The sequence below is a fragment of the Medicago truncatula genome, chromosome 8, assembly GCF_003473485.1.
Source record: "Medicago truncatula cultivar Jemalong A17 chromosome 8, MtrunA17r5.0-ANR, whole genome shotgun sequence".
Classification (NCBI taxonomy): domain Eukaryota; kingdom Viridiplantae; phylum Streptophyta; class Magnoliopsida; order Fabales; family Fabaceae; genus Medicago; species Medicago truncatula.
This window is the reverse complement of record NC_053049.1, coordinates 25,399,143-25,421,930: the sequence shown is the minus strand read 5'-3', so window position 1 is coordinate 25,421,930 and position 22,788 is coordinate 25,399,143. Positions and strand designations below refer to the sequence as shown.

Genomic DNA, 22,788 nt, shown 5'->3' with positions numbered 1-22,788 from the left:
AGATATGAGGTTTGTAAGCTCCCCCTAAGTTCAATAGTACTTTAAGGTGAGGTTTGTAAACTCCCCCTGAATTCTATCCATGTTAATTAAATTTATCATTTAAAACCGCAATAACTCTCATAAAAAAATTTCACATTAATAGACTAAGAGATTGGAAGGAGATCCTATTAATTTAACTTGATTAGGATTAAATTAATGGGGATCAGAGCCTATAAATATTATACATCTACTCCCCCTTTTGTCATCAACAAAAAAATAATCATAAATACAAAAGGAAAGAGATGAGAAAAACAGTGAGAAATTTTGTAAATGAATTAATTCAGAAGCAATAAAAATCATATATATATATATATATATATATATATATATATATATATATGGGGCATATCACATGAGAATAAGTAACTTATATGAGAATGATAGGAATAAATCCCAACCATTAGATTAAAATCGCATAGATGAGATTAGAATCCAAATTTTTTGAAGTCAAGTGATGCTCTCTTCCCCAAAAGCTGTGACTTTTCTCTCTTCTCCTCTAAAAACCGTTTTGGGTAAAATACCACCCATTGCCATCTCTATATTCCTCTTAATGTTTATTTACAGGATTGAAGTTAATGTCTCGATGTGATAGATTAAACCTAATTTCATGAATTGGGAATTTTAATTTTTTTTTTTTTAGCATGAATCGATTTGAATAAGTAGATTGATAAAAAAAAAAAACCAAATTTCACTTCATAGCTGCATCTTTGACAAAAGGAATTGAGGTAAAACAAATTGTGTGTGTTTTGTTCGGTTTTGAAAATGCTTTATGGGAGTGGGAGATGGTTATAGGTCAGCTTGAAGTGTAAAGGGTATTAAGGCACGACAGATTTTCCCCAGACAAATGCTGTAGATTTATGAATTCATCTTTCATTGATTTAATTCAAAGGTTTTTTGGGGAAAACAGGAAGAATAGATAGAGTCACGTGACTTCAAAAAATTTGGATTCTAATCTCATCCATACGATTTTGATCTAATGGTTGGAATTTATTCCTATCATTCTCACATAAGTTACCCATTCTCATGTGATATGCCCCCTATATATATATATATATATATATATATATTTCAGAGCAAGAGCGAAGTTCAGAAGCATAATCATTTCATTCAGAAGCAACAACAGAATTGATCAGAAGTAGAACTTAAGAAGCATAAAAACAGTGAGCAGAAAACAAATAATAGATAAAAACTAAACAAGCTAAAGTTGTGCAACTAAGGTTGGGCTTATCTTTGGATCATCTCCATGATTTGTTTCATCATTCTCTGTGTTTCATATACTTTTTTCTATTCATTTTTTGCTTGAATTTTTCATTACTCTTGATCAATCTTTCTTCTCGTATCAAAACTCGTTTTTTTATAGGACTAAAATCAAATCAGATATATTGATAGGAATCACAAATATAATTAAGCCAAAGAAATACAAAATCTTTATTTATAGAGCATATTTAAATTTTAACTAATTTTCTAAACTACTATCTAATTTTATTCTCCTAATGATTATCCTTGACAGATTTTACTAAAACAACATTGGAGTAGATAAAGGAAAGAAATTATAATAGTAGCATTGACACAAGTTTGTTCAATGTTACCCAAACAAGTAAGTATTCAATTCTTACAGATAGTGACGTCGTCACTCTAAAACTCATCTTGCTTCAATGACTGAATCTGTGATGCCATTCACAGAAATGTTTCCTTCTATGCTTTTTGAGAGTCTTGAACTTTTAATGCCTCTCACATTTTGAAATGCTGGTGGCTTTGGAATCGGAAGCGATGCAGTGTCATTACCAAACATTGATACAACATCAGACATGGTTGGCCTATCATCCGGACTTTGTTGAACACAGAGAAGTCCGATATTCACGTATCTTAGTACTAAATGCTTGTTGGATATATCATCCAATTCTGAATCAATTAGCTCCATTCCAGAATCGTTGGTCCAAAGATCCCAAGCCTTGAGTAATCAACAAGTAAAGAACCCAAAATTATCACATAGATAGATAATTTTTTTTATTGGGCATTATAATACTGTACAATGTGTATGATTAAAGCATATTTAATCCCTCAACTCAAAAACTCATTATAACAATGACTTTAACTGAATTTAGGTACTTACATATCCAAGAAGATTGAAAGAGCTTGTTTGATAAAAACCAGTATTCTTCTTGCCACTTATAATCTCTAACAAAAGCACTCCAAAGCTGAAGACGTCGGATTTAACTGAGAAAAGGCCTTCCATAGCATATTCAGGAGACATGTAGCCACTAAAAACCAAGAATAAAGAGTTATTATTAGTTGTTCATTGATCACTTGTCTAAAAATCCGAAGCCAATTTTCGTTGCATAAGATGACACTAATATTAATTCATTGTACTTACTAAGTTCCAACAATCCGATTTGTATTTGCTTGAAGCTCATTCTCACCAAATATCCTAGCCATTCCAAAATCTGAAATTTTAGGATTCATGTTGGCGTCTAACAATATGTTACTAGCTTTTAAATCTCGATGAATGATCCGGAACCTCGAATATTGATGCAGATAAAGTAGTCCTTGGGCAATTCCTTCAATTATTCGAACCCGTGATCCCCAATCTAGCATCCTTCTTTTTACAGCTTCTGTTTTGCACCAAAAGATGTCACAACTAGAGTCTTGTTTATAATGAATGGAGCATGTTTAAGAGTATAATAATTTCTTTGAAAAGTACAAACCGAAGAGAAAACAGTCCAAGCTTTTATTGGGCATGAATTCATAAATAAGCATTTTTTCATCTCGATCAATGCAACAGCCGAGAAGTCTAACAAGATTATTATGCTGGAGTTTTGCAATCAACAATGCTTCATTTCTTAATTCCTCCCATCCTTGACCGGATCTTCGGGATAGCCTTTTCACAGCAACCTCATCCCCATTCAATAGTATGCCCTACAATGGAAAAGTTGTAAAAAGTGATAATAGCATAAAGTGTAAATGGTTTGTTAAAAATATTGCATAAAAAGAACTTTAGAACTTGCCTTATAAACAGGTCCAAAGCCACCTTCACCAAGCTTGTTTGTATCTGAAAAGTTATTAGTCGCTGCTGAAACACTTGCAAAACTGAATAATGGCAACTTGACTTCTTTCCTCCTTACTTTTATACTCTTGTCTGCAATGTCTGAGTCTTTATTAACTTTCATGCTCATGCCTACTTGAAAATTGAGCAAATCATCACCTACAAAATTTATAGAGTCGGGTTAATGTGATAAGTTTGGTAATTTTAATGCTATACGGATCGCATTAATGAGAAATTATAGTTGCAATGTGAGCAGTGGCGGAGCCACCTTATACTCAGGGGGTTCATATGCACCTGCTCAATGTTTTGTTTTTACATTAATTTTCTATCTTTTATCTATCATGAACCCCCTAAAATACAAACCATGCACCTCATTTGCATCGACTCTCTTCCTTTTATACCAACACATGCCTTTCTTTTTGCAACACATCTCAATATGATTACCTCTAGTTAGGGTTGACAATGAACCGAACCAACTCGATTCGACAATTGATTCGTCGAATTTGGTTCATGAACCAAATGAGCCGAACTTGAACTGAAAATTAAGTTCGTAAACTAATTGAGCTGAACTTGAACTAGATGTAGTTCGACTCGTTTATTTCACGATGACTCGATTATATATATATATAACATTTAAAAATATTTTAAAAAGGAAGACAAAAGAATTCTTTGAACAAATGAATTTAAAAATTGGTATAAATTCCAATATATTTGTGTATAAAATATTTAAAATTCTTTGACTTTTGAGTTAGGTGGTTCAAGTGGCTTTACTCATTTTCATACTTAAAGTTATGTGTTTTGAACAGTCGAAATGAACCTAATGAGCCGAACCAAACTGTTCGTAAACTTTAAACGAGTCGAACTTGAGATGAAAAAAAAGTTCCTGTCAAACTCGAACCGAGGTTCGAACCGAACAAATTCTTAACGAGTCGAGTCGAGTCGAGCTCATACATGTTCGATTCGACTCGAATAATTTCCAGCATAACGGCTAGTCAAAGTAATTTATGAGACAAAAAAATTGCACCCCCTAAACCAGGGTCCTAGCAACACCACTGAATGTGAGGTAGTAAACTTCTTACCTTCCCCACTTTGCTTTCTAGTCCGGTAAACAAATAGGCAAACCAGTACAAGAAATAGTAGAAATGAGATCAAAATAACAATTACAAGTAGATTCCTCTTCCCGTTTCCATGTCTTCCAATTGCATTAGAATCTGAAAAGGAGAATTATCAATTAGCAAAATACTTCCATTCATTCCAATGATTTAATTAGTTTGGTGTTCATTGTATATTCCTTTAAATGATGTCATTAATCATGTATGAAAGAAAAGAAAAAATAAACTGAGTGGAGAAAATATATTTTTTTTTAAAATAGACAAATATAAACCTAATGTGTATTATATGGACCGTGTACAATTATTATAAATATACGTTATTTAAAACACTCCACCTCAAGCTGTGCATGGATATCTAACATTATGAGCATGCAAATAAGTTGGTTAGGTCGCTCTATTGGTATGCTCTTTGTTATAAATTATGCTATAGTTCCTCCAAAAATAAACATAAGTTGGTATATGCCCAGAAAGAAGGTACGACCAAGTTATCAACCCATTATCTAACTTTGTTTCAATAATATGTTATGTGAGAGTTAACTTAAAATCAGGAATCTGGAGAATCGTGCTACGATGGAGAAGCATCGTGCTATGATTGTTGAAACAAGATTCTGAGGTCGTCACTGGAAAAATCGTGTCACGATTGAATCGTAACGTGGCACGATGGTACGCTGAAGGAAATAATTGAAACGTATTTTCAGTGAAGATTTGTTCCATATTTTAAGAGATACTTTCCACTATAAATATAAGTCTTGTATCAGATGAAAAGAAGAGTAGAAAAACAGGGTTTAGAAGCCAACATACAAACTAGGGTTTATAGAGAATTTCTCTTGGCAACAACACTAGGGTTGGGATTGTTTTGATTCACCTTGAACAAAGCACTATTAGGATTGAGTCTCTTGGTCACCGGAAGAGGCTGTGACTTTGGTAAAATTAGGTTTGAAGACTGATTCTTGTAACTCAATATCTCTTTGTAAAGAAACTCATATCATTATAGTGGAACGGATAGCTGCTCTCTCCCCCAGACTAGGTCATCATTAGACCGAACTGGGTAAACAAATTCTTGTGTTCTTCTTCTTCTTCTTCCTTTTATCTCTTGCTGTTTACTTTTGTTTGAATTATTTGCTACCCGCTTGATTTGATTACTTGGTATTAATTTGCTCCACGCATCAAGTTTTATTGGTGTGGTTTTCACAACGAATTCACAACATGTTAGTCTATCTAAATGTGTTCTGTGTCATGTTGAAGAGTATTACAAGCAATATTGATGGCTGATCATCAAATTCCAAGGGACCTTCTCGCTTTATCATCAAATTTTCTAGCACAATTTTCATCCGCAATAGCTCACAATTTTATTTATTTTTGACAGATCATAGCTCTCATTTGTGATCATTAAACGTAGCGTTTTGACACTCTGAAGCTTTTAAAAGACAGTATTTTGATCCAAGTCAACAACTTAATTAACAATTATTAACTGACAGTAGGGGTAATGCTGAGATAGTTTATCAACTAAAACGACCTACTTGAAACTTAAAGGACTAACTTGGGAATTCTGTCAAACTAAAAGGACCAAAATGGTATTTGGCCTAGGTAAATATATGGAATGCTGGAAGGAGAAGTATAAGTCAAAAAGGCCAAGAATTAAATGACATTCTCTCCCCGTGAGCTTAGCTCAGTTGGTAGGGATATTGCATATTATATGCAGGGGCCGGGGTTCGAACCCCGGACACTCCACTTCTTCACAATTTAATTGTGTGAGCTCTAGCCACTAGGCTACTTGACCAAAAAAAAAAAAAATGACATTCTCTCAAAAAATAAAGAATTAAATGACTTGTAATGAATGACACAAAATCAATAATGCAAGCTTCTTGAGCAAGGATAAAATGATTTCAAGACTGAAGCCATTCTATATCATATTAATAGAATGTGACTTTATACGGAATGAAGAACAACTTCAAGAAACAGTAAAGTCACCAGAAACACAACAATTAAGAAACCCAACAGCTGTAGTAAAACAACATTCGCAAACCACGAAAGAAAAGCAGACAAGAAACACCAAAGGCCCCCTCTTAAAATGCAGTAACGGTCACAAACAAACAAAAACAGCAACTCTCTGAGATGAAACTATTTTTATATTTTACGGGAAAAAAAAATAATTAATTCCTTCAACTTACTTGGATTACGTTTGTCCGAGCCAGCAACTCTGAGATGAAACGTTAGGTTATAATTATCAATATTTTTATAAGAATCCCCGGTTGATGTGATGGTTAGAGTCGGTACTTGATCATTCCATAACATGCAGGCACCGTCAAAAAAATCATAAGCATAAGCAACACAAGAGCAATCATTGAAGCAAGTATAATTACACTGTGCTCCGGTATCCACCAGCCTGTGCACACGATGACGTCGAAGTGATTTCACTGACATATTAAAGGATGAGAAATATCCATGTTTAATGTTATTGTTGTTGCAGGACAACTTCTTTATCCTAACACATCCACCAGCACTAGACTGTTTAAAACCTCTGAGACATTGACAAGGGTCAGGAGTTTGCGGATTACAAATGGAAAAAAATCCACATGAATTGTTTGTCACACACGTTGATGACCGTAGAAAAATCCATTGCTTAGATTCCTCATACCAGGCTTGGTATTTAAGATCCCCAGACGCTTCTAGTATAAAGCGAGAAGTGCTATCAATTGGAATAGTAGTATAGTTGTTCAAGCCGTAGCTCTGTTTGAACTCCGCTCGGTTCAAAACATCATGAAAAGAAAAATTGGAATTACCGTCAATCCACAAAACATTTGAACCTTTACTAACAGACAGATTCGCAGAGCGAGAATCATATTGAAGGGTATATGGTCCTGAAGAGGGGTCGTCTGTACTCTTCCATGATCTCAATGACCAAGTGTGTCCTGTGTCAGTATCGTAGCCTATGTTCATTCCAGGCAAAAGGGTATCTGTGGGGTGATCAAAACTCTGCCATAAAATTGCTTGGTTAGAATTATTCACCAGTACCAAGTTTCCTGTGTCCAAGAGGGTTGCGTAGGTACTATTCCTAATGCTATTGTTGCTGCTGTTTGGAGCACCAGTCACGTAGGACATCATATCTCCATCTATGATTACAATATTACCATCATGGTCAATGGTAAGAAACACCGAGGATGTTTGAAATGCGTTGTCTCTGTTGGCAACCCAAACAATCTTGTCATTTGCTACCTTTTTGAACCATATACCTACATAGTACTTGGTCGAGTTCTCTCTGATTCGAGTGAAAAATCCCAGTTCGTAGTTCCCACCCTTTGAAACAAGTGTGTCTGAATTTCTAATCAATTGTCCCACTACTAGCAATTCTCTATAGGATGTTGCATATATGCAAAGTAAATTGCGGCAATAAAATAATGATAATATTAGCAAGGTAATAATTGTAGAACCCAGTGCCATGATAGTTCGCACTTGATTTGCAATGCTCAATTCAAAACTCTTGGCATAATATGTTGGTGATTAATTATTAATTAATTTATTTGAGGAGACTTTGAATAGTAAGTCTCCCATTTCAGCATCTTGGTGGTCCAAGCAGATTAGAGACATTAAACTAAAATACAACAATTTTTTTTTAGCTAAGCAAGGAGAGAGACAAACATTATGTTTAGTGTGGGCCATGTCCGAGGCAACTGAAAATTGTGGTTGGCAGTTCACCGTTGGCTGAAAAACACCAGAAAATTACTCAAATGCCCCCATCGACAGTTAATTGCTGCGGAAATTAACCGGTAGTTAACCGCCGATCCATAACCATTTTAACATATGAAAATTTCTATGGTGAAGTCATGAAAATGACTTTTTTGGTGAAGTTAAATGACCAATCATTGAATATTTGTGTACTTAATGCATGTCACGTCATTATATGGTGTATTGCAAATCTGCCCATACTTATTGCAATTGTGTCCCTGATTAAATCAAAATTAAACATAGATTCTCATTTGTGCACTAAGATTGAAATTCCCCTTATATTTTGTATGAGGACTAATTTGTAATAAGATAAAGCTTAGTTTTAGAGTGGTCCATCAACATGACACTAGCTGACATGATATCGGAAATTATACTATTGAATAAACAAAATAACTTTTTCAAAAAAGTCAATTTTCTAACTTCACCGTATAATTTTCAAAAAAGTCAATTTTCTGACTTCACCGTATAATTGACAGAGAAATAGCTCCATGGCACTTAAGTGCCGATAAAGATTGTTTTCTTTCCATGTATATGTTAAAATGGTTGTAGATCGGCAGTTAATTACAGTCGATTAATTTCTGCGGAAGTTAATTGCCATTGATGACATTTCAGTAATTTTAATTTCTAGTGTTTTCAGTCAACAGTGAAGTGTCAACAACAATTTTCGAGGCAACGTGTAAGTTAACATGTTCTAGATTTTGAATGGAAAAATATACTTGATAACATCACCTACACCTGGTCCATGTAACTCATATTTCTCCTAACTTTTACGATAATTATCTGGAGCAAAAAATATATATTCTATTAAGTTTTTTATATCCAGAGCAAAAATAAAACATTCATATTGATCAATTCCTTATTAAATCGGGTCATCTCAAGTCACTAGCCATTACAAAAATATGCAAATCTTTCTTCAACTTTTGGATTTGTGCGAAAAAATTTGGAACGAGGAATCGTGTTTGTCAAAAAATAAAAAATCCTATAAGGAATTTCTTAGCACCATTCCCTGAATTGTCCTTATCAACGATTACTTTGAAACGTACATGCAGAATGGGAACATACAGAATGGGAACATAACCCCAAAAACAGTCACAAGCAAATTTGTACATCTACATGAAAGAGTATATACCAGTTCGGAACCAAATACAATCTTACAACAGCCTAAAGGAACTAAAATCATCAAGCCATACAAAGCCATCCATAATCTTTCCAGAGTTATAACATCCAGGGAAATGCTCTAAGGTGCAACCTGACAAGAAGAGAAAGAGAGCACTTAACAAATATTTCCAACAATCCATTTTAGATCAGGTGCATTCTGCACAGGAAGAGAAAAGAAATGGTAAAATGTCAAGTCTTTATTGTTTGGTTCGAACCAAACACACACTAGAACAAGAAACAGATTTCATAATTGTTGCATGTGCAATATCTATCCCCTGGTTTGAACCAAACACACACTAGAACAAGAAACAGATTTCATAATTGTTGCATTTGCAATATCTATCGGTCTACATGCATTATTTGCTTCAAACAAAGGACATAGAGCAAGATCTCATCCACAGACAAACTACAAAACAAGTTATTTGTAATCTTTTTGAAACTCTTTCGGTTGTAATTGAGCATTTGGAAGTTTCTTGCTTGTGTGCTTGAGCATTGGAAGTCTCTTGGTTGTGTCCTGCAATTTATAATATAGTGGAAATCTTTGAAAGTGCAAGGGGACTAGACTACTCCCGAATTGTAGGAGGAACTCGTATAATAGCTTATTTATTCTCCGCTCCATCAATAACCTCCCACGTGGGAGGAATTAATCAATGATAATTGATAAGCTATTTTAATAAAAATAACAAAGTCGTTAACTATTCTCACAAGGACAGTAAGTGAGGAGTAATATTTTCAATAGAATATTATGTAAATTGTCCGAGTGCGATTAGGCTAGTTGTTTACCTGTGCAAAGAAATCTGCATAACAGGCATGTGTAAACTGTCCTCTTCACCGTCCTTTTTGTGAGCACGCCTGTGAGAATCAGTGACATTTGTTTTTTGGTTGTAATCATGATCAACAAATCTGAACTGAAGAAAAATTATGGTTTGTTATGCAGCATCTAGTAATGGCTAATTTAGTGTAAAGAAGATAACCTTATATAAAAGTCACACACCTTTTCAATGTGAAATTTGTACAAAATTAATAGGTGTGATTTTGCTGAGTTGAGAATATATTAAGTGATTTGTGAGTTAGTTTGAATCTATTATGTTCTAGTATTCTGTTTCTAGATTCATGGTTTGATAAGTTCACTGTGTTGTCAATAAAGATATGAAATCCTTAGTTAGCTAGCCTTTAGATGCTAATGAATATGGTTTGAAAGATTCACTATGTTTAAATGAGCTTAAACGTGGGGACACTCAGATATATGTTATTACTCGTTTACGCGTAATATAATCAGGTTATTTCACGAAGTCATGAATTTCAATTTGACTTGATATGATTTATTTTAATGGAAATTAGTTTAGTGTTTTGTCCAGTATGTATGCTTCACGGTAAGTTTGACGAAACCAAGGTGACATCGTTATTTTATTGAAATTTCAAAGTTTATCTTTTGTCAAAATCATCACCACAATATTAAATAAGTTGCCTTAGATTGTCAAAGAAAAACACTTGTTAATTTTTTCTCTCTTGTTGTTGCTTTCTTATTTTGTATGTAAAGAAATATTCGTGTGGACCTTATTGTAGGTAAGTCATAGTTGCTTGTTTGGTTATCTTGTTGTCACATATTTTGATATGGCATCTTGTTCATGATTTTCTTATGGCTATAAAATATTGGTGAAGTTAAATACAACTGGGTATGAATAAATAATAAAGAATCACTAATCCAATTAGAAGGCTTATATAGGTCTTTTTTTGTTTGCAGAGAAAAAATAGCTTGATTCCTCAAACTTCGTAATTTAACTTCGTAGCCGCACATGCACGCGAAGAAGTTTGACGAAGGATGTGTAGTGTGTCGAAAGCCGCCAAGTGAACCTCATCCTAGTTGGCAAATCTACTATCATGAACAAACTGTATGATTTTGATTCAAGTTCTCGTTAGTTTATTTTTTATTCAAAATGAGTGTTAGTTTCTTTTTTATTCAAAATCAATGTTAGTTTCTTTTTATATTTCTTCTTTATTCTATCGTAGACCTGCGATGATTAGCAAGGAAACAATGTTAGAATGCAGTGCCATGATAGTTCCCACTTTGCAATGCTTAATTCAAAACTATAGGCATAGTAAGTTGCTGATTAATTTATTAATTCATTTATTTGAGGAGACTTTGAATAGTGAGTCTCCCATTTCACCATCTTGGTGGTCCAAGCTGATTAAAGTCATTAAACTAAAATACAACATAGATTTTTTTTTAGAGGTAAAATACAACATAGATATTGATTTAATCCACACATTATATTTAACGTGGGCCGTGGGTGAAGCAACTTTTAAGTTAACACGTTCTAGAATTTGAGTGGAAAAATATACTCGATAACATCCCTTACACCCAGTCTGTACCTCATATTTCTCCTAACTTTCACAATAATTATCTGGAACAAATTATATATTCATATTGATCAATTCCTTGAAAAATTGGTCCTCTCAGCTCTCACTAGCAGCCAATACACATCATTGTATAGACTCACCCTAAATACACTCAACCAAGGCCGCACAAAGGTATTTGGACCGTTCATTTCGGATCCGCAGATGTCCAGACTCACCCTAATATGCTCGCAGACGTCCAGACTAGGGTTTTGGGGTTCTCAAATACTAATTCTTCACTATAAAGGCTAATTCAAAGCATTTGCCCACATATATATTTTTACCTTAAAACCTCACATATCAGCGCATTCGTACTTGATTGTCGGAAGGTTAGCACGTATGTCAAGTGGAGTTAATATTCAAAACCATTGTCCTCTGCCCCTCAAGCACCTTTCGAAACGTAAATACAATGTGATAAAGTACTTGTCAGATATGATAATAAATCCCCTAGTGTAGGGATGGTAATTTAATCCCAACCAAAATAGATAAGCATTAAGCTTCACTTGCTGGTGTCATGCGAGTTGTTTGCACTATCACAAGCACGCAAACATATTATTGCAATAAAATGATAACATTAGCAGAAGTCCCTGTCGTGATAGTTCGCAATGCTCGATTCAAAAATCTTGGCATAATATGTTAGGGATTAATTACTTTGTTTAAAGAGACTTTGAGTAATAAGTCTCACACTTCAGCAGAAAAAAATTATAGTGATCATGTCTCATACCATGGAAGATAAAATCCCCCATATTAGCGAAAAAAAGTGTTACGAAATCAATTTATTTCTTAGAAACCGACAAAATAGGTATATGGCACACATAAATCAAATCAGTGTTGAGTTGCTGCTTCTATTCTGATTAGAGAACAAAAAGAAATACAGCTAGCTATTTTTGTTGTGAAATTTTGTACGCACTGTATTCGCACCATTCAACATTTCTCATTTCGTTCCTTCAAAAAAAAAACATTTCTCATTTGAAAAACTAAAAGATATTTAGAATTTGAGATTTTTTTATTTCTAACTTGCCGGTGAGACTTTCTCTAATCATTTGTTTTGTGCACCGTGTTTCCGTTACTAAAATTTGTATTGATTATTTTACGTTGAAACTTTCTTTGACCTTTTGTATTGTGTCGAACTGAACTCATACGTAAGCATTTCTGAGTTGTTGTTGCTGCAAATCTTCTTCAACTTTTGGATTGTATATGAAGAATTTTGGAATTTTGGAATTGTGTTTCTCAAACCTTTGATTTCATGCTCAAAAACTAAGTTGGTGGTAAATCTCTTGTGGTAATTATTGGTGTTGTATAAGTGGGGATTTCTCTATTTTCTCTAGGTCAAAGCCAATTGTTGAGCCCTATGCTTGTTCAAAAAAAAAAATTGTTGAGCCCTATTTATTGAGGGCTAAAGTGCATTTTCCCCCCTAATTTTCAAAAACTTGCAATTTTGATCCCCTAAGTACAAAAAGTCAAAAACTATAATTTTGGTCCCTTATGATTTAGCTCAATTGCATCTTTAATCCTTTTGGTCAATTTTGACTTATTCAATGCCTACGTGGCAGACCATGTGTTTAATTAATTAATTAAATAATTTAAAAAACCAAAAAATCTATTTTTAAATTAAATAAATTAAAAAAAGAATTAAAAAATCAGAAGAAAAAAAAATCAATTCTTTTCACTTCCAATGGCTTCTTCCAATCTATGTGTTTGGTTGGTTCAATCTCCCTTCTTTCTCTCTACTAACCCCAGCCTCTCTACTAACCCCAGCCACCGGCACCACCTTCCATTCCAATGGCTTCTTCTTCTTCCTCTTGAACCCATCACCTTCCCAACAAAACCCTCAAGTACTCCATAGTAGCTACAAGTCTACAACCCCCATATAGGCGTGTACTTGAGCGTGGCTAAGGCGTGTTTGAGGCTTCGTGGTTCTGTGGCCGCAGAGTTGATACGGTTGGAGGGAGTTTTTTGGCCTAATACTATGCCTGTTGTTGCTGGTTCTGTTTTGCTCTCTAGGCATTCTAGCTTTTTTTTTTTCTTCTGTTTTTGTGCTGCATTTTCCTCCTGCTGTTGGTACATGTATTTGTTTAAATTCAATTTGCTGCTGTTTTTGTGCTCCATATCAACCTGGAAACTTAATTCCATATCCAAATCAATTTGATCTGGTTGTTATTGATATTTATGGTTTGCTTAAAATAGGAACCGTAGAATAGCATTATTTGGGTTGAAGATGAAGTGAATGTTTTGTTTTTGTTTGTTCAACTTGTTGCTGGGTTTGATGAAGCAAATTTTTGTTTATGAAGCTAGATGAATTTAAACATGTAAGTCACATAACAAATATTTCACTACAAATATATAAAGTGATTCCTCTATTTTATTTAATATATTTTCATAGCATGTACGTGACAGATTGAAGCTGGGGAAGGTTGCAACGACAAGTAATCTCCAATTGTTATAGAAAATTTTTGTTTGTTCAACATGTATTTGTTCATCAATGAAGATGATGAACAAAATTATCAAGATATGAACCAGATGATAAAGATCAATTTTTCTGGATTATTTAATTTCTGGATTATCAAGAATGAGAAGATGAAGTTTTAATTTTTTGGAAGATGAAGTTTTTCTGGATTACCAAAATACCAACTCTCATGGCTCCTTTAAAATATTATTATATTGATAAAAAAAAAAAAAAAAGTAAAAAAAATCCTATCAATTTACTATGTCAAGAATTTCCTAGCACAAACATAGTCACAGTTCCATGACCAGCAAATAGTTTTTCATAATTATCTAGTAGTTAATTAAAAGAGCATTAAGATAAATCCGATCTCCCACATACAGAATGGGAACATAACCCCAAAAACAGTCACAAGCAAATTTGTACATCTACATGAAAGAGTATATACCAGTTCGGAACCAAATACAATCTTACAACAGCCTAAAAGAACCAAAATCATCAAGCCATACAAAACCATCCATAATCTTTCCAGAGTTGTAACATCCAGGAAAATGCTTTAAAGTGCAACCTGACAAGAAGAGAAAGAGATCACTTAACAAATATTTCCAACAATCCATTTTAGATCAGGTGCATTTTGCAATGGAGTTAAAAAAAAAAACCAAGGAAAAAAAAAGGAAATGGATAAAATCAAGACAGAGATTTGACCATTTGAAGTTATTTCACAGGAAAGCATTTAAGGGAGGTGGTGGGGGGATTACTATAAGTCTTTCTTGTTTGGTTCATTATTTTGGAAGCAAAACGGGAGTAGGGGAATCCGAAGCAATATTCTCCTAGCAGAAATTTTGCTCCCCTACAATAATTGGGGTGATTAGGCCCAAGAGTTGCTATAAAGTTTATATTGACTAAAATTAATTCCAACATTGTCTCGGACCATATATTAAAAAGCCAAAGGTGTAAAAAGTAATGTAGCACTTGCTCTCCATTAAAATCTATCAAACACCAATCTTATAAATCAAACAAAATATCTCATCCAATCCCTCCCCTACCATCCCCTGGTTTGAACCAAACTACACACTTGAAGAAGAAACAGTTTTCATCGTTTTTGCATCTGCAATAGCTATAAGTCTGCAAGCATTATTTGCTCAAACTAAAGGATAATGAGCAAGATCCCATCCACTGACAAACAACAAAACAAGGTATTTATATGTTATAGCAGGTACAAAAAGGAGAAAGGGCACACCTGCAGAGACAGTTGAGGTGATGAATTGGGCTCCCACTAATCTTCTGCACCAAACCAACCAACAATTATGGCGTTAATTTTCAATTACACAACCAACGTAAATGTATCAAAGATGTAAAAGAACAAGTATCCACCAGTGTCTTGAAATGACATGTAGATACAACTCTAAATTACGTTGAAAAATGATAAGTCAAGTACATGATAATATATTAGAAGAGAGCAGGAATAATGTCAAATTATATCAACATTATATCCAAGCAATGCAGATAAAATGCATAAAAGTTAAAACAAACAAAGCATACATACAGATAAAATGCATAAATCCAGCTTCCATATTTGACTTACAACATATGAATAAGATAACACACAAGACATATAAATAAAACTACACAAGCACATTCAGCCACATATTTAACCTATGTTGTCAATAGTTGGCTAGTGGCACATTGTAGCCGATAGTACTGGGGAGGGGCGGAGCAATGGCTAGCCACCCACACATGTAGCAATGCAAAGCAGAATGAAGTTAGAGCCACGTTTGCAACTGAGATTTGCTTTGCGTTTTACAGTGGTGACACAACAACAGGACCGTTATTGTGTTAGGGGGATTTGAAAACCCTAAAACTGAGTCATTACGGTGGTATTTTAAGGATTTGGCTCAAACAGAGAATCCCTGTATATCTCTCTTCACTGTGACCAGAAACACACACTCCTTCTTTCCTCTTCACTTTCCCATCTATTGTGAACCAGTCGCGGACGGCCAAGCCTCTTTATTCTCATTCCAAGAGCCATGACAACTCTTACTCATTCTTAACCATCAATATCATTAACAAGTGGCTCTGCGGATTCTTGTGCCCATATGTTTAGACCAAGTGGGATAACATTGACATATCATGACAGTGAAATAGTTTAAAGGACAAGAAGGATGGGAAGGTTACATGATATTTCTGTGGTAAAACTACTTTAGGAGGAATTACTAGTGCAAAAAATATCAGCTGGGAATAAAAAGAGCTGCAGGTTGCCACACCAAAATACCCGATGATACAAAATTGATTTTTAAGGTAGCCTGATGTTGCACCAAAATACTCCTCAAAATACGTCGGTATTTAAATGTATCTTTTGCTTATGACTTTTGTTTTTAATTATGAATTATAAGTATTTCATGAATTGAGTAATTTGATTCAATTAGTAGCAATTATGTGTTTATAAGTATTAACTGTATAGTAATACAAAACATATCAGACCAGCCATCTAGCACCATAATCACACAGATATTTTTAAGAATCTGAATTTTAAAATCCAATCCAATTTGCATTTACTCCAAATCAGAGAAGCACAATATTGAAACAATTCAACAACAAGCTGATCAAGCAAGTGGAAATGGCTCGTTAAGCTCACAAGCACAACAGCCTGGAAAATCTCATGCTTGCAGCTGTCGCGCACAAGGTTCCTCCCCCACACCCACAAAGCTTATGGAATACCCTAGACCAGCTAAATCATAAATGAGTTATTTGGATTCATTTGCTAGGTCACACGAATCAAATGAGAATCCATATCATAAGCTTTGTGATTAAAACCAAATATGTTATCACATGATTCATAATTGATACGAATAAATCCAACTTCGAAAGTCCACGGCCTATCAAGGATGGTTCATGAATCACAGTGGACATTGATTTGTCACTACTACGAGCAAATTGCTAAAATATAAGGACCTAATTGATAGTAGGTGGCTAAATATAGGGACCAACTTGACGGTTTAATAGAGTCAAAGACCTTTTTTAATCATCCATAACGTCACTGTCATGATATATTAGAAAAATCCCTACAAAATCAACGACTAATTTGGTGGCTAAATATAGGGACCAACTTGACGGTTTAATAGAGTCAAAGACCTTTTTTAATCATCCATAACGTCACAGATATTTTTAAGAATCTGAATTTTAAAATCCAATCCAATTTGCATTTACTCCAAATCAGAGAAGCACAATATTGAAACAATTCAACAACAAGCTGATCAAGCAAGTGGAAATGGCTCGTTAAGCTCACAAGCACAACAGCCTGGAAAATCTCATGCTTGCAGCTGTCGCGCACAAGGTTCCTCCCCCACACCCACAAAGCTTATGGAATACCCTAGACCAGCTAAATCATAAATGAGTTATTTGGATTCATTTGCTAGGTCACACGAATCAAATGAGAATCCATATCATAAGCTTTGTGATTAAAACCAAATATGTTATCACATGATTCATAATTGATACGAATAAATCCAACTTCGAAAGTCCACGGCCTATCAAGGATGGTTCATGAATCACAGTGGACATTGATTTGTCACTACTACGAGCAAATTGCTAAAATATAAGGACCTAATTGATAGTAGGTGGCTAAATATAGGGACCAACTTGACGGTTTAATAGAGTCAAAGACCTTTTTTAATCATCCATAACGTCACTGTCATGATATATTAGAAAAATCCCTACAAAATCAACGACTAATTTGGTGGCTAAATATAGGGACCAACTTGACGGTTTAATAGAGTCAAAGACCTTTTTTAATCATCCATAACGTCACAGATATTTTTAAGAATCTGAATTTTAAAATCCAATCCAATTTGCATTTACTCCAAATCAGAGAAGCACAATATTGAAACAATTCAACAACAAGCTGATCAAGCAAGTGGAAATGGCTCGTTAAGCTCACAAGCACAACAGCCTGGAAAATCTCATGCTTGCAGCTGTCGCGCACAAGGTTCCTCCCCCACACCCACAAAGCTTATGGAATACCCTAGACCAGCTAAATCATAAATGAGTTATTTGGATTCATTTGCTAGGTCACACGAATCAAATGAGAATCCATATCATAAGCTTTGTGATTAAAACCAAATATGTTATCACATGATTCATAATTGATACGAATAAATCCAACTTCGAAAGTCCACGGCCTATCAAGGATGGTTCATGAATCACAGTGGACATTGATTTGTCACTACTACGAGCAAATTGCTAAAATATAAGGACCTAATTGATAGTAGGTGGCTAAATATAGGGACCAACTTGACGGTTTAATAGAGTCAAAGACCTTTTTTAATCATCCATAACGTCACTGTCATGATATATTAGAAAAATCCCTACAAAATCAACGACTAATTTGGTGGCTAAATATAGGGACCAACTTGACGGTTTAATAGAGTCAAAGACCTTTTTTAATCATCCATAACGTCACAGATATTTTTAAGAATCTGAATTTTAAAATCCAATCCAATTTGCATTTACTCCAAATCAGAGAAGCACAATATTGAAACAATTCAACAACAAGCTGATCAAGCAAGTGGAAATGGCTCGTTAAGCTCACAAGCACAACAGCCTGGAAAATCTCATGCTTGCAGCTGTCGCGCACAAGGTTCCTCCCCCACACCCACAAAGCTTATGGAATACCCTAGACCAGCTAAATCATAAATGAGTTATTTGGATTCATTTGCTAGGTCACACGAATCAAATGAGAATCCATATCATAAGCTTTGTGATTAAAACCAAATATGTTATCACATGATTCATAATTGATACGAATAAATCCAACTTCGAAAGTCCACGGCCTATCAAGGATGGTTCATGAATCACAGTGGACATTGATTTGTCACTACTACGAGCAAATTGCTAAAATATAAGGACCTAATTGATAGTAGGTGGCTAAATATAGGGACCAACTTGACGGTTTAATAGAGTCAAAGACCTTTTTTAATCATCCATAACGTCACTGTCATGATATATTAGAAAAATCCCTACAAAATCAACGACTAATTTGGTGGCTAAATATAGGGACCAACTTGACGGTTTAATAGAGTCAAAGACCTTTTTTAATCATCCATAACGTCACAGATATTTTTAAGAATCTGAATTTTAAAATCCAATCCAATTTGCATTTACTCCAAATCAGAGAAGCACAATATTGAAACAATTCAACAACAAGCTGATCAAGCAAGTGGAAATGGCTCGTTAAGCTCACAAGCACAACAGCCTGGAAAATCTCATGCTTGCAGCTGTCGCGCACAAGGTTCCTCCCCCACACCCACAAAGCTTATGGAATACCCTAGACCAGCTAAATCATAAATGAGTTATTTGGATTCATTTGCTAGGTCACACGAATCAAATGAGAATCCATATCATAAGCTTTGTGATTAAAACCAAATATGTTATCACATGATTCATAATTGATACGAATAAATCCAACTTCGAAAGTCCACGGCCTATCAAGGATGGTTCATGAATCACAGTGGACATTGATTTGTCACTACTACGAGCAAATTGCTAAAATATAAGGACCTAATTGATAGTAGGTGGCTAAATATAGGGACCAACTTGACGGTTTAATAGAGTCAAAGACCTTTTTTAATCATCCATAACGTCACTGTCATGATATATTAGAAAAATCCCTACAAAATCAACGACTAATTTGGTGGCTAAATATAGGGACCAACTTGACGGTTTAATAGAGTCAAAGACCTTTTTTAATCATCCATAACGTCACAGATATTTTTAAGAATCTGAATTTTAAAATCCAATCCAATTTGCATTTACTCCAAATCAGAGAAGCACAATATTGAAACAATTCAACAACAAGCTGATCAAGCAAGTGGAAATGGCTCGTTAAGCTCACAAGCACAACAGCCTGGAAAATCTCATGCTTGCAGCTGTCGCGCACAAGGTTCCTCCCCCACACCCACAAAGCTTATGGAATACCCTAGACCAGCTAAATCATAAATGAGTTATTTGGATTCATTTGCTAGGTCACACGAATCAAATGAGAATCCATATCATAAGCTTTGTGATTAAAACCAAATATGTTATCACATGATTCATAATTGATACGAATAAATCCAACTTCGAAAGTCCACGGCCTATCAAGGATGGTTCATGAATCACAGTGGACATTGATTTGTCACTACTACGAGCAAATTGCTAAAATATAAGGACCTAATTGATAGTAGGTGGCTAAATATAGGGACCAACTTGACGGTTTAATAGAGTCAAAGACCTTTTTTAATCATCCATAACGTCACTGTCATGATATATTAGAAAAATCCCTACAAAATCAACGACTAATTTGGTGGTTTGCCCCACATAAAATCCATATCCCATACACTAACATACCACATGCCATATAAAATCACACGCTACTTCAACAATCAAACTATACACTACCACCACAAACATCATCAAATTCAATTCAATTATGCAATCAACAAAAAAACCTTCAAAATCATCACAACCAAAAACAAAATTCATCAAAAACCCTAACCTTTCTTATGTTCATGCGCAACAGAACCAACAGGCTTAATAACAGCTTCACCCTCATCACCTTCCTTAACAGCAACAACAGCCTCAGCAGCATCTTTATCATCAGGATAACGAACAACAACAACAGGACAAACACAATGATGCACACAGTAATCACTAACACTCCCAAGCTTCCCATCACTCCCTCGACGCACCGCGCCAAATCCACGGCTTCCCATAATCACAGCACTAAGACCAAGACGCTCAACTTCCAGACATAACCGTTCCTTCATATCATGATCCTTCACAATATGGATCTTATACGGAATCTGAGCTTCTTTGAGCGGTTTAGCGAGATCAGCAGACTTCGTCGCGGTGAAAGCGTCGTAGTCTTCTTCTAGCTTCCGTTTCGGCGTGGAAGAGATCTCAGTGTTATTGGTGGCAATGTTTATGGCTTCTTCTTCTGAATTTGGATCGGTGTTGATGGAGAGATCGATGGAACCCCAATCAGCGCCGAAGAGGACGTTGGTAGGGCTGACGTGGAGGAGGATGACAGCATCACCGGGTCGGATGTAGTGTTGTACGGCCCAGCGTACAGCGTACGCGCTCTCGTCGGAGAGGTCAACGGCGACGCCGATTTTACGACGGGCGCCGGCAGTGGGAGTTGGTGTTGCGGCGGACTGGTGGCGAGGGGAGGAAGGGTGGTGGATTCTGATTTGGGGGAGTTGTGGGTCGGATTCGTATGCGGGGTTATTGGGGTTCTGCATTTTTTTGGTTTTTTGGACAAGAAGAGAGAAAAAAGAGGGGTTTTCTAGAGAGAGAGATGATGTGTTTCTTACTTGCTAAGAAGTAGGGAAGTGTGTTAATCAAGGGATTGGGATTTTATTATTATGGAAAGTTAGTGATTGGATAGGGTATAAATAGTGAGAGAGACTATGGGAGGACATGTGCCCTACAAGTTGGGCTCTTGTGTTTTGGAGTTAAGATGCTCTTTGTCAAACTAAATGGAAGATGTAATTTAGAGAGAGATAGAAGAAAATATATATATATATATATATATATATATGGGTTTGCTAAGATACACTCACTAGTTTTTATTAAGGTGTGTTTTAGCGAAGATATAACTAAAAAGTTGTTAAATACACTTAAGGTGAATGTTGCTAAAACATACCTTCTAAAAAATCAGTGGGTGTATGTTAGCAACTCCTATAGGCATTTCCTAGGACACACCCACTTATTTTTTAGAATGTGTGTTTTAGCAAGTTATAACTAAAAAGTAGTTAAATACACATTAAGGTTTTGGAGTTAAGATGCTCTTTGTCAAACTAAATGGAAGATGTAATTTAGAGAGATATAGAAGAAAATATATATATATATATATATATGGGTTTGCTAGGATACACTCACTAGTTTTTATTAAGGTGTGTTTTAGCAAATATATAACTAAAAAGTTGTTAAATACACTTAAGGTGAATGTTGCTAAAACATACCTTCTAAAAAATAAGTGGGTGTATGTTAGCAACTCCTATAGGCATTTCCTAGGATACACCCACTTATTTTTTAGAATGTGTGTTTTAGCAAGTTATAACTAAAAAGTAGTTAAATACACATTAAGGTGTAGCTTGCTAAAACACTCCCACATGAAAACTAGTGGGTATGTTCTAGCAAATCATATATATATATATATATATATATATATATATATATATATTTGTTATAAACATTTACCTTCCTTCATATCAAGAGTACATGTGGCATCTTCACATTTCTCATATAATTTAATGTTTTCTTAACATACAATCAAATTGAATCATGACTCATTTCTTTTTTATTAGTCAATCAAAATGAATCATGACACATTTAGTTTTCATAGGCCAATCAAAATTGATCATGCCATAATTTTTTCCCTAGAAATAAACAATTTTTTTTCATTATTTTCATATGTCTCTTCCCCCATAAAAAAATTCAAAAAAAAAATGTATTTTCTATGGTTTAAAAGCATGAAAGTTTTTTGTCAAAAAAAAAAGCATGAAAATTTAATCAATTGGTTGTAGATTATGGGGCTGATTTTATTTTTTATGTGTATCTAATTGTTTATTGCTAATTCTACTTTCTCAAGGTTCCATTGGAGAGCATGTGTCTCCATTCTTCGACTTCAAGGCATTCAAAATCAGCAATATAAATTTAAGTCAAAGCATTGTTTTGTATTTGATATAGAATCAATATGTTACAGATTAGATGCCTTATGTTGTTTGAATATTACTCAATAGATTGATTTAGCTTTTATCTATATCTATTTTATAAAAATTTGTCTTCCATAAATGTTGTATTACACATTAACTTTTATTTGATAAATTCTT

General features: G+C 34.7%; 2 protein-coding genes and 1 long non-coding RNA gene across 3 annotated transcripts; all 3 read right to left on the bottom strand.

The window, feature by feature from the left end:
- Nucleotides 1–1,421: 1,421 nt before the first annotated feature.
- LOC25502591 (G-type lectin S-receptor-like serine/threonine-protein kinase At1g11300) lies at nucleotides 1,422–7,679 on the bottom strand. The gene is made up of 7 exons (XM_013590139.3): nucleotides 6,366–7,679; nucleotides 4,162–4,293; nucleotides 3,045–3,241; nucleotides 2,745–2,955; nucleotides 2,414–2,651; nucleotides 2,153–2,300; nucleotides 1,422–1,990 (listed from the first exon to the last, which is right to left on the bottom strand). The coding sequence occupies exons 1-7, from the start codon at nucleotides 7,633–7,635 to the stop codon at nucleotides 1,682–1,684; spliced, it is 2,505 nt and encodes an 834-aa protein (XP_013445593.1). The 5' UTR covers nucleotides 7,636–7,679; the 3' UTR covers nucleotides 1,422–1,681.
- A 1,300-nt stretch (nucleotides 7,680–8,979) lies between these two features.
- On the bottom strand, nucleotides 8,980–10,073 carry LOC25502590 (uncharacterized). Its single transcript, XR_005643447.1, has 2 exons — nucleotides 9,862–10,073; nucleotides 8,980–9,235 (listed from the first exon to the last, which is right to left on the bottom strand). It is a non-coding gene; the product is annotated as an uncharacterized lncRNA (long non-coding RNA).
- A 4,124-nt stretch (nucleotides 10,074–14,197) lies between these two features.
- Nucleotides 14,198–21,322, bottom strand: LOC112417282 (universal stress protein PHOS32). Its single transcript, XM_039828650.1, has 3 exons — nucleotides 20,451–21,322; nucleotides 15,159–15,202; nucleotides 14,198–14,486 (listed from the first exon to the last, which is right to left on the bottom strand). The coding sequence occupies exons 1-2, from the start codon at nucleotides 21,193–21,195 to the stop codon at nucleotides 15,195–15,197; spliced, it is 753 nt and encodes a 250-aa protein (XP_039684584.1). The 5' UTR covers nucleotides 21,196–21,322; the 3' UTR covers nucleotides 14,198–14,486; nucleotides 15,159–15,194.
- Nucleotides 21,323–22,788: the final 1,466 nt, after the last annotated feature.